General features: G+C 41.1%; 1 protein-coding gene across 2 annotated transcripts in view; it reads right to left on the bottom strand.

Moving 5' to 3' along the window:
• Window positions 1-2053: 2053 nt before the first annotated feature.
• The window catches only part of nid1a (nidogen 1a), a 30053-nt gene continuing 19959 nt past the window's right edge, over window positions 2054-12147 (bottom strand). The window contains exons 12-20 of one of the 2 annotated variants that reach the window (XM_053513029.1): window positions 11704-11829; window positions 8986-9222; window positions 8712-8872; window positions 7020-7146; window positions 4858-5029; window positions 4520-4677; window positions 4295-4418; window positions 3609-3721; window positions 2054-2365 (exon numbers count right to left, since the gene is read on the bottom strand). In XM_053513029.1, coding sequence (XP_053369004.1) covers window positions 2241-2365; window positions 3609-3721; window positions 4295-4418; window positions 4520-4677; window positions 4858-5029; window positions 7020-7146; window positions 8712-8872; window positions 8986-9222; window positions 11704-11829 — 1343 coding nt within the window. In that variant the 3' untranslated portion in view covers window positions 2054-2240. The remainder of the gene's footprint in view (window positions 2366-3608; window positions 3722-4294; window positions 4419-4519; window positions 4678-4857; window positions 5030-7019; window positions 7147-8711; window positions 8873-8985; window positions 9223-11703; window positions 11830-12147) is intronic. The other variant, XM_053513030.1, reaches the window with a different exon arrangement.

Here is a 12147-nt window from a genome sequence, read left to right as displayed (position 1 = left end):
ACCTCCCTGGAGAATATTTCCCATGCCCATTGTAGACAGACCTGACAGGGGAATCGAACCCAGGGCCTGGAGGTTCAAGCCAACAGCGCTAACCGTTAAGCCACCGTGTCACCAATAATTGTTATAGGGATGTTTTTAATTTACTAAATACAGCAGGCCATTATACCCTGTTTAACCCCTGCCATATGTATTTTTAAGTTCAATTTCATAAATCATTGCTTCATTAATTAACTTGCAGAAAATTTCACTGCCTTCTGTTTCAAAATGTGTGTGCGGCAGCAGAGAGGCATTCTTCTTTCTGAAGAGGAAGCTCATTCTCATGGGATCTAGTGTACATTCACATGTGGCAGGCTGAGCAGAAACATATGGCCTGGGCTGAGTTATAGTTCTTGGATGGATAAGCGGTAGAAGATGTGCAGCTGTGCAATACTCGCTGCTTTTCAACACATCTGCAGCTCACATCCAGCAAGGAAGGGAAGCAGACTATTCATGCTCCAGCAGCTGCCAGTCATCAAACACACTCATTCCACATAGTTCTCACGATATAACACATGTCACCAGAACCACTGGAATGGACCTTAAATCAAGATAATAAAAAATAAACACAGTGTACACTAGTCTTAAAAAAAGGACAGTTTATTTATTAGACAGCTGTATGATTTGGAAACGATCCCATGTTTCCCACCTTCTCTCCCCAGCTGCATAATCAACACATACATGGTATCTTTATCTAATGCATAATTGGCGAGCGTGTGAAGCCCCATATGGCGGATGAGGTCAGGAAGGCCAACGCACTCCCCAGTGGTGCTCGATCCAGATGGACAGCACCTCAGTTTAAAGCCTGTAAACCTAATGTTGTCATTATCTTCGAATAGTCCAATGATCACGAAATGAACAGTTTTCCATTTGTCCAAAGTGTAATCAATCAAGACCAAGTCCAAATGTTGATTGGGTCACTGTGTTCAAACAGCCAATCAGATTGCAACCTTCAAGATCCTGAAGCTCGTAGCCAGACAAGTGTAGATAAGATCTCTAATGCATCTGATATCCCTTGTATGTTATTCTGGCCACAAGCTTCAGGATGTTAAAGATTGCAATCTGACTATGAAACAACACAACAATAGGATTTTCAGTCGAAGATGTGGCCCATAAATTGGCAAAAGATTTCTCAAATTCCATCAAGTTATTAAAGAGTTGTTGTGTTTGAAGCAACTCGAAAGAAATCTCTGTGATTGGTCATCTATTGTGTCAGTCAAATTGGCTCTTCTTGCTCATGAGATTTTTGTTTTTTCCTAGATGGTATAGCCAATTTAAGAGCTCTAGCTTGAAAGAGACTAGTACAGTGCTAAACTGGAGGATGTATGATACTTGTGTCAGCTGATGGACTACATGTGGGTTGAGGGAAAAGGTATGGAAGTTAAATTTTTTGGTGGTTTCTTTTACCCTGAAATATGAACAAATAATGACTCTACAATCAGCCACTCATTTACAATTAAAAAGTGGTAATCTAAGAAACAAAACTGGAAAAGAATTGTATTATAACTATTATATTGATGTACGTAAATAATTTTTATATCGATAATATTTGTCCCATAACTATCCCACCCCTTTCACACTACACCCCATATACAATCATATTAACACAGGAAAACAAAAACATGGTATTTACTTGCAATTTTTTGGCTGTACTCCACATGACTTAAGACTTTCAAGCTTGACATTGTCGCTAGTTATTAAACATCAATCACTTAATTACAACATAACCAGTTAATAACATACTGAAATTTAGAATGATTTTAATAATTCAAAAATCAACCAGAACTCAGCTGCAAAATGGACCAGTTTTGACGTGGACCTTCTTGTCCCCGTCCCCTGGACGTCCTTTTTGTTCACAGTTTTTTTTTTTTAAAAAGCACCATATTCATCCTCCTATATTCCTTCTGCAGTCCGTCGCAGCTCTCTGTGGTCTCTTCTTCCTGAGATCTCCTCCTCTCACAGTTCCACAGGATTCACACACACACACATCTAACTTCATTTATTGCTTCATTTTCACACTTTACTAGGTCACATCTTTAGAGTCCCAGGTGATGGGGGCAGGGTTTAATGGCTGATAGCAAATGGATGATCTCTCTCACTCTCTAATTACAATACACAATGTTTTTGTCCTTGAATCATGTGTCACAGGTGTTGATTTGTCACCGTCTTGTCAATACACCCGAGTGTCCATCGCTCAAGTGTTGTCAGATGGTACGGTCGGTGCATGTGGGGTCCTGGGCGCTAGGGCAGCGGCAGGAGAAGCCGCCCGGCCGCGGCAGGCACAAGTGTGAGCAGCCGCCATTATTGCTCGAGCAGTAGTTTCTGTCAGCTGGCGGAAAAGTACGATCATGAAATTAATAAATAATCCCATAAATTATCATGGGAGAACAACAACACAATAGGACATGTAATTATAGGAAAATAATTACCAACAATGATTAGAATAATTTATTTTTCACCCATGCATCCAGAAGTGTTATTCCTTTTACATAACAACCTACATATATTATATATAATATATATTATAAATATATATAAATGTTAGTTCTGCATATGCATCACTCCGCTTCAGAGGTAGTTCGCTTCTAACAATTGTTAATTACATAAACTGTCAGTTGCCAGAAAAGTAGGTCAGAATTGTGCATAGTACTGGAAAGAGCAAAAAACAGCTGCCTGCCAGCTGAATCCCAAATCTCTCTCTTAGCATGAACAAGGGCATTACTTGACGCACCAGCTTTCCATTTAACATTATTTAGGATTGAACCCCAGAAGTTATGTTTTAGAGAGGAGTAAGTGGACATATAAAGAGAAGCGTATGAGATTTACAGGGCTGTCCACCACCTCCATAGTTTATTCTCCTTACATTTGGCTACCCAAAACTACTTTCACCCCTGTGAATTACACCAAATCTCTTGCTGCACCCTCTTCCCTACTAGCGCATCACAGCCATGCAAATATCCAGCACAACAGCACTCCCTGTCATGATATTACTTAATTCAGTTCATTCATTTTGACACCTCAGACGATGTCCTCCCGAGATGTCTCATGTGCTGTTTTCCTTATCTATATGCGTGTGTATAATCTATATACTGTATATTTATGTACCGTATGTATGTATATATAAACACGCATATACATTACCAGTCATCTTTTAATCCCATGCATTACCAGTCATCTTTTAATCCCATGTTCCTGCTACTTATGCTCTGTAAAGCCTTTACAACGGCTCTAATCTGAGGTTCTGGTTGTTAATTTGTGATTTTTGAGGCTGGTAACACTAAATAAACTTCTCGTCTGTAGCAGAGGTAGGTTTTGGTCTTGCTTTCCTAGCAAGATATTCATGTGAGACAGTTTTATCATGGTGCTTGATAGGTTTTGCAAACGACAAAAATGACGAAGATCAGCTGTTCTTGCAAGAACTATTCCAGAACAGCTGACCCTCTTGTCTTAAAATAACAACTGACTGTTGTTGTTGTTGTTGCTACTTAATTACCTAATGACGCTTGTGGGCTTGAAGATCAGTGTTTCTTGAAAAAAAAAAAAAAAAAATCATAATAATTAAAAAGCCAAACCTTGAGGGCATTGTGGGTACGAGGTGGTGAGGCCATACAGGCGCGATCTCTTCTGAGGCAGGAACTCATCCACCTCTTTCCCTGTCACTTGGTCCACAGATACCACAGCTTGCCTACAAAGACAACATAAACATACACACATTCAGCCGTGACCATATAAAGCAATATTAACTGAGCAGTCGAGGTAGAGGGACGATGATCTGTGGGTTAAATTTCGAGTGAAGCAGCACATTCCAGTGCGAGCAAACAGAATTCCACAGAGGTCAGTACTGACACGAGAGCTGGCATTTGGATGCAGCTGATTGTTTCATTCATTTGGTGCATTTATGTCGGTAGAACAGAGCGATATTACAAAATAAAAAAAAATAAAAAAGTCTGCGAATTCGCTTCTAAATCATGCTGCACTGCCTGGAAAATAATATCATTAAGTGTATAACAGTTTACTACACAATAACAGTTCAGCTCCACAGCCTAGGGCCAATTCGCCCTGGAATATGAGAACGCTTATTGGAAAATAATCAACTTAGAGGTGGTACGAGTAACGCTGTCTCTCAGCTCGCTGCATCACACCACCCTGTCACTGATTATCCTTCTTTACCATGATTTTGTTTTTTGCCGTTATGTAGAAGACATACATACAATCAAATCAGTGTCAGACAAAAACTTATATTTTCACACATCTGTACCTTCTCCAGTCTGTGTAGTAAAGGTTTCTTCCATGGGAGACGATGGAAAAGGGGTACTGCAGTCCCTCCAGCACCATTCTCCTCAGCCGATTGTACGGGTTAATGCATTCCACCTTACGTGTACCTACAACATACACACTCCAATTATTCCCTGGCATTTCACTTCAGATCTAAAAGAATCTATTGTGGGGTTAATTCTGGTGTTAATCAAATGAAATCGCCAACCTGCATCTGCCCAGCACAGCTGCCTGGTATGAGGATCGAAAGACAGCCCGTTGGGGAGTTCGATGTTATTGTTCACAAGTACAGTCCTGTCTGTACCGTCCATGTTGGACATCTCGATCTTAGGGCCGTCTCTGTTCCAGTCTGACCAGTACAGACGCCTGTGAAAGTAATGAGGATGGAACACAAGCTATTAGTGTGACTGGCATGCTTTGGTCGTTCACTTTGTCAGGTAAAATAAATGTATACAAATGAATAAATGAATGTGTGTGATAATGTGTGTGCACAGAAATCCGTACGGCATCGGCTTTAGATGTTAAAGAGCTGAACTCAGAACGTACCCATTGACAGGGTCAGCGATGATGGCCCTGGGGTTTACGAGGTCTGTGTCAAAGAGCACGCGCCGATACTGACCGTCCAACTTAGACACCTCGATCCGGTCCAAAAGAGAGTCTGTCCAGTACATGTTTCGGGACAGATGGTCGATCGCTATTCCTTCAGGACTTCCTAAACCTGTTATTGTAAAATAGGGAGGATAAGTTTAAAAACTTGATTAGAAACATCAAATGTTTGAAATAAGTTTTTGAAAAACCAGAAGCACTCGGTTATTAGAAGCCTTTATTTTTCCCCAGCAGTGAAATTTCTTTCTTCGCATTTCCCAGCATGTTAGCATGTAGCGGTTAGGAGCCTTGTGCAAAAGCCCAACAGTGGAAGCGAACACTGAACCCCAAACCTTGACATCAGTAACCCAGAGACCAGTCCCCAGTGCCTGTATAAGGCTAAAATACACTGCCCAGGCCAGAAAAAAGGTGCAGGCTAACATTTCGTTGGATCACTTTTAGCCTTGACTTCAGTGCGCATTCACTACGGAATTGTTGATGACAATCAAGCACTCCATGAAGTCTTCTCCAGCACATCACAATTACTTTCAATAGGGTTAAGGTTGGACTATGTGGTGTCCACTTCATGTGTAAAAATGATTCCTCATGCTTCGTCTTCATGACTTCCTTTTATTGCCACATAAACCAGAGATGAAAAGTAACGAATTACATTTACTCACGTTACTGTAATTGAGTATTTTTTGTGTACTTCCACTTTTTAAAGTAGTTTTAAAACCTGTAATTTTACTTTTACTTAAGTATGTTTTGTTTATACTTTTATACAAATACTTGTTTGAAGTATTGTACTTTGCTACATTTGAAATTACTTTGCTGAGTAAAAAAAATAAATGAATGTAAATGAAAAATAATCAAAATAATGCAACAGGGAAGGATAAAAATTGCACCCCGGAAACCACTGCACTGATTGATTGATTGATGGGCGGGAAGAACAAACACGCTAAACTCACAAGAACGATGGAGACAAACAAAACAGATGCCAGTGATGTAGACCGAACTGAAAGGGCAATGTTGTGAAAGGGCACCTTTTAAGAGGTGCCGCGCCTCCCCCAGTGTGTGTGTTGAGGAGGTGAGAACAGAGTGGAAGCTTAGGTGCGCTGCTCACCTCCGAAACGCTCTATTATTTTACCCCTTTCTTCACTTTTACTTTATTGTATTATAATTATGTGACGCAGAAAGAGGCCGATAAAAGTTTTGTGCTGAGCGTTATTCTTGGCTATGAGCTCTTTTTTCCCCCTCGGCTCTCCGGTGCAAAGTATTTGTCACACAATATTTAGGCAACCACTTTGATTTTAAACAGAAGAAAGGCAACAGCTTTATTATGCAAAGGTGTTCCTTCAATTAAAAACAACTAGTTTGTGATTTATATCCGCTTATCTTTTTTGAACTACACTAGAATCCCCCATCCCACCCCCACTGTTAAAAAAAAGGAACTCTTCAAAAAAAAGGAAATTTTTTTATGAGCTACTTTATACTTTTACTTGAGTCGATTTTTGTAACTTGTACTTTAGTAAAATTTCACTGAAGTAACAGTACTTGTACTTGAGTACAAAATTTTATTACACTTTCCATCTCTGCATGAAACAAATTTATACTGTCCGGTTTTAAGGATGCAACTACCAAGCGTTGCAGTGATCTTCAATTACAGGTAATCAGGACCACATTTTGTTTGCTTAGGTGACGGTTCAGCATTATCCTTCCAGGTTTTAATAATTTATAATTCACTAGACAGTTTTTAACCCAATTCCAATAATTTCAGCAATGTCCCTAGTTGTTTTCTTTGCTTGATGCAGATCAAATAACATGTTTTCCATGACTACGGGATACGTGTTCGGACATGGCTGTTGGTTGTTTTTTTACTCTCAGGTACAGTATTTGCTGATTTACATCCATATAGTGACTTTTTTTGGCTGGGCAGTGTATAATACAAAATTCTCATATTTACATCAACAGCATAAATTGTAAGATTTCTCAAGTTACCAGTGAGAGTGTAGATGTTGTTGTTGTTACATTAGATGTCATGTTTCTGAAATGAATTTGAGTGAATTAGTTTTATACTGATAGCAATTTAACTCTACTATGTTGAACGTAAAGAAATCAGGGACCTGTTGTGATAACGGCTGTGGGCTGGCCTCCCTCGACGCTGGCTCTGCTGATGGATGGCTGTGTGATGTCGGTCCAGTACACCATCTTGTCCACGCAGTCGTACGCCACGGCAATCACCACCTTATCCTGCAGAACACATTAGCAGTACAAGCATTAAGACTGCATGCAAATATGTAACGTTTCCCACATTAGAGCCTTATAGCCTAAAATAACAATATCTTTGTCTAACAAACTACATTTGTCTTGGATTAGGGGCGGATTGTGTGATATGGGTTTTTCTCCTTTAACAGCAGATAATCTAATAAAAAAAAAACTGCAGAATAGCTAATCTGTGTGGAAGGAATGTAATGCATTCCTGAGTGGGTGGTACAAATGAAATGCTATTTTGGGCAACAATTAAAAGACAAAATCTGCAAAATGGTTTAGCTCGGCAGTATTAGATAAACAAGAAACACTCAAAATAAACATGAATTTCTTTTTTTAAACCTGGTTTCATAATCCCCAAAACCAATAATGAGTGCATTACAATAAAGGAGGTCAGGCTATAAGGAGGTCAGGCAATACCCAGAATGATTTAATGCTTAAAAACATCTGAAACTAGGCTGGACAGTTATTCACAACAATCTCTACATGTGTTTCGGATAAATAACTTAATAAATGGAGCTGTGAATCACATTTAGACTGTGACATGCAGCTATAGTTTTTATGGGTTTATAAGTTATCACTCATTCACTCACTCATCGTCTATACCGCTTTATTCTCTAAACAGGCTTAGTGTCTATCCCAGGAGACTTAGGGCCCGAGGCAAGATTCACCTGGGACAGGGTACCGATCCATTGCAGTACACACATGCACGCTCATTCACACACTTCGGGCAATTTGGGGATGCCAGTTAGCCTAACCGGCATGTATTTGGGATATTGGAGGAAACCGGAACACCCGGAGGAACCCCCCAAGCACAGGAAGAACATGCAAACTTCATCTCTGAGGCAGGGATCGAATCCGGACACTTGAGGTGCAAAGCGACAGGGCTTACCACTAGCCTCCTAAAGGTATCAAATAGGTATCTAAACCTGGTAAAGTATCAAATAAGCATCTAAATGTTGTTTAACGTGTTGTTGATTGGTAAAATATTCTCTGCCACACTCCTTTACAGTAGGAGGCGGTATTGCACCCACTGTCCATAAACTTAATAGTAAAATACTCCCTCAAAATGCAGGGGATGGAAGCAGTTTGGAAAGAAAATGGTAAGCAGTATAGAGAATAAGTGTTGGAGAGGGCAGGGTTTCAGCACTACTTCTGGAGTTTTGATCTGGCAACCTTGTCAAACACAGAATGAGTGTGTGAGTTTCAGTGTGCGAAAATATCATTCGTGGCCACAAGAGAGAGTTTACATGGGCAGAGATATAGTATCCTGTATGTGTGCATGGAATAAGGTCAACATAATGATAATTATTAACCCGCGGCGAGCTGAACCATGGAGAGGAATCTGTACGGATCAGGGATCCACTACGGTCCGTTACACCTTAAGTTATCAGATATTTATTCAATCTAGGAAGGTATGTCGGGTTAATTTGAAAAAGATCAGGTTTTTGCCTTCATAAAAATGAGCTTGGCCTAATTTTATGGCATTAAGTTGGTTTTGTGTCACTAACAAGCCCCGGTTACTTCTCAAAGCCTCGAGAACTCACTGGTAAATGCAACATGGTCTTAGTCTCCTCTTTCTTCATGTCGTTGCCGTCCAGAGGGATGTGATCAATTTTGCCATTCTGGGCAAATAGAAGATTAGCTCCTGGAGGTGGAGGTCTGACATCTGGCCTGGTGGTGGGGCCAACAGGGACAAACTCTGTACCTACACGCAGGCAATGAAATGATCCTGTTACTACTTCATTTATTGCTTTTGCTACCGGTCACTTTGAGATGAAAGTGCCAGGAGCTTGTGTGAGAGTACTGATTTTTGCTTACATGAAGGTCTGCTGCCCGGGCCGGTTCGGGTCCCAGAGATCTCCTCCCCACTGGGGTACACGCACCAGCACTGGCCGATGCCACCATGGCACTGCATAGGTGTGTATGCTCCATTCTGGTCACATGTAGGGACGTATTGGCCCACTGCTGGGCGTGGCAGTGAGAAAACCTGTCCACCGTTAGCTGTGGCTCCCAGGGCTGACTCTCTGTGCAGCTCACATGTGGTCTTCTCACGCACTGAGACATACACAAAGGAATAAAGTACACGCTTTACTTTAGTGGACTTATATAAGCAATGGTAAGAAAAAAAATTCATAAAAACCATGAAGGAATTTGTCAAGCAGATGAGTAAGACTGAAAATATGCAAAAGCTTTGAAGGAGTTAACGCACATTTCCAGACTTTCTGCGGTACACCACACACCAGTCACAACACAACCAGTTCCATAACAAAGTCTACCATAATTATACGCATATGATCACACACACACATTCTCCTTACACGCTCCTTACAATTCACCAAGGCCAGGAAATCAACATAGACAAAAGTAGGAAAAATATGCTATATGCATGAGACCCCTTTAAACAAGGATACGGGCCTTTTGTCCTAAAAAAGATGGAGGTAATCATAAAGGCTCGCTCAGGAAATACCAACACTGAAATTAGAAAAAAAAAAAAAAGCCCTACAGAAAACCAGGTCTGTTATGTGACAGAACATAACAACACTTCCTGGGACTAGAGCCCCTTTCGGAGTCTGAAGATAGTATGTGTGACCGGCACATCTGGAAGCCTTCTTAATTGTCCCTATTCTGGTGAGTAACGGCTCATTAAGCTACTTGGATTCATTCATTCATCTTCTATACTGCTTATCCTGTACAGGCTGACAAGGGCCTGGAGCCTATCCCATAAGACTTCAGGCAAGGGATCGGGTACACACATATAAACACATACTACCGGCAATTTGGGAACATGTCCTTGGACTGTGGGAGAAAACCTGAGTACAACGAGGAAACCCATCAAGTACAGGGAGAACATGCAAACTCCATGCACACAGACCCGAAGCGGGAATTAAACTCTCGACCCTGGAGGTGCGAGGCTACAGTGCTAAGCACTACGCCACTAAGCTTCTATTTGGATAAGTAGAAAAAGTTTTTTAAACCAACAAAAACAACTGAAGTTGACATGGATCAGACATTTAAATACAATAGACATACTGTATAGGGCAGCAGGATTTGATTAAAAAAGAAAAGCACAGTGCGATTATTTTGACACAATTTAAACTGCATTGTTTAACAATAGTACCATTTTGTGTTCAAAAGTTTCTCTACGCTGACACAAAATAATCAAACAAATAATCTCATTAAAAGGATGTGTGCCAATATTTATTGATGATCTATTCATCCCAAAAAATCAGCCCTTAAATAATTGAAAACTCTTTACCTGCTGTTTATACCCGACTATTAATATATAACCTGTAATAAATTGCAGCCTTTTGCACTACACTGATGCACTTCTCCCAGAGTTTCAGTAGTGTTCAGATACCATAAAGGTAGGAAGTTTTCTCAGTACGGCGAAGCCATGATCCGACTGCCTGCTTCACGTCCGAAACGCCGGCCTCCCAGGAACTCCTTTAATGGCACAAACATGTGGAAATGGCTTGGAGAGAGGTCAGGACGGTATGGGTGATGTGGCAATAACTTCCAGCTGGGTTCCTGTAACGTGCAAGTGGTGTTGGTGAATGATTGTGTGTACATTTCCCACAGAAGATGCATCTCTTCTGCAAGCTGGCGACAAGTTAGCTGTCGAATTTTCATGGATGATTTTCAGCGGTCCTCTCGCTAAATGAACGACTGCGGTGGGTTGCGTCATTCACAGACATGCAGCCTTTTTTTGAAACGTTTGAACATAACAATAGCATGTTGACATTTCGAGCTGTGATTGGCTCTTGTACATCAATCAGAGTGTCTTATTCAGAAGTGTGTATTTTGTCTGGGTCGTCACAGGGAATCACAGTCTTCTGACTAATACAGTGCATTAAAAAGGTTCAACCAATGCTATGACTATGAGCAGGCTGAGCAAGTGGTCAGATGTACCAGAAACAACAGTCATGATGTTGGTTTACAACTCAGTTCCAAGAGGACATGACTAAATCTAGAATTTTCCAGAACAGCTGCACAATCTGTTCATAGCCATGCCAGCACTTTCCCACTGTGAGATGTGTTACACAATGTGTTTGTCAAAATCCTGCATCGTTCCTGGTACACTGACATAAGTAAAGAAATGACATCATCATCATCCGAGAGGGCGGTCACCAACCCTAGAATCACCATGACCTAGAAACTCATTCACACACACACACACACAGTAAGGGGACAGTGAAGCCGTTCCAAATCGGAAAAAGAAACAGAAAGGCAGTCTGTAGTTCCTGCAGCATTTCGGGTGGTCTCGCGTCACCAGATGCACACAGCCTCACTGTCTGCCATTTAACGCAACCATTTAACCACCATTATTTACGGATGTTTATCCAAGATGCTATCTTCGTTTATAATTGAATGGTAACTCCATGCACTCAACCTGACCCTGAGAATTCCTCTTTGGGTTTTTGCCTTATATGTTCCTTCCAGGAAATATGATAGAAGACTTTCTCTCTATCTCTTCTCCTCTCCCACTCTCTCTCTCACACACACACACACACACACACACACTTACACCATTCCTACCTGAATCAGCCGTACAGCTGAAGCCATCACCGTAGAAACCTGCATTGCACTGACAGCTGAAAGACCCTTGCGTGTTGTAACAGACAGCGTCTCTATGGCAACGGGAAGTTTGGCACTCATCGATATCTGTAAAAGACAAATAAAAAAAAAAGAAATACTGTAAAAATGCACAAAAAGCTGCACTGCACTGCTGTATCACTTTTATTTCCTGGTCAGTGGAAACACCACACGAAATGCAAAGAGAATGAAGGGACATCTGTTAAAACATCCTCGAGCTCGCGTTACGTTCCCGGGGGCTCACTCAGGAATTTCATTTTGCAACACAGTTTGGGTAGACCACGCAGACCTGCTGCATGATTTCACCACGGATGTGTTTTGATTTCATTATGGATTCAATCCAAACGTGTGCAGAAGGGAGAGCAGAAGGGAGGGAAGGGATGGGAG

This window comes from Clarias gariepinus, chromosome 15 (genome assembly GCF_024256425.1).
Source record: "Clarias gariepinus isolate MV-2021 ecotype Netherlands chromosome 15, CGAR_prim_01v2, whole genome shotgun sequence".
NCBI classification, from domain to species: domain Eukaryota; kingdom Metazoa; phylum Chordata; class Actinopteri; order Siluriformes; family Clariidae; genus Clarias; species Clarias gariepinus.
This window is presented reverse-complemented; position numbering and strand designations above follow the sequence as displayed.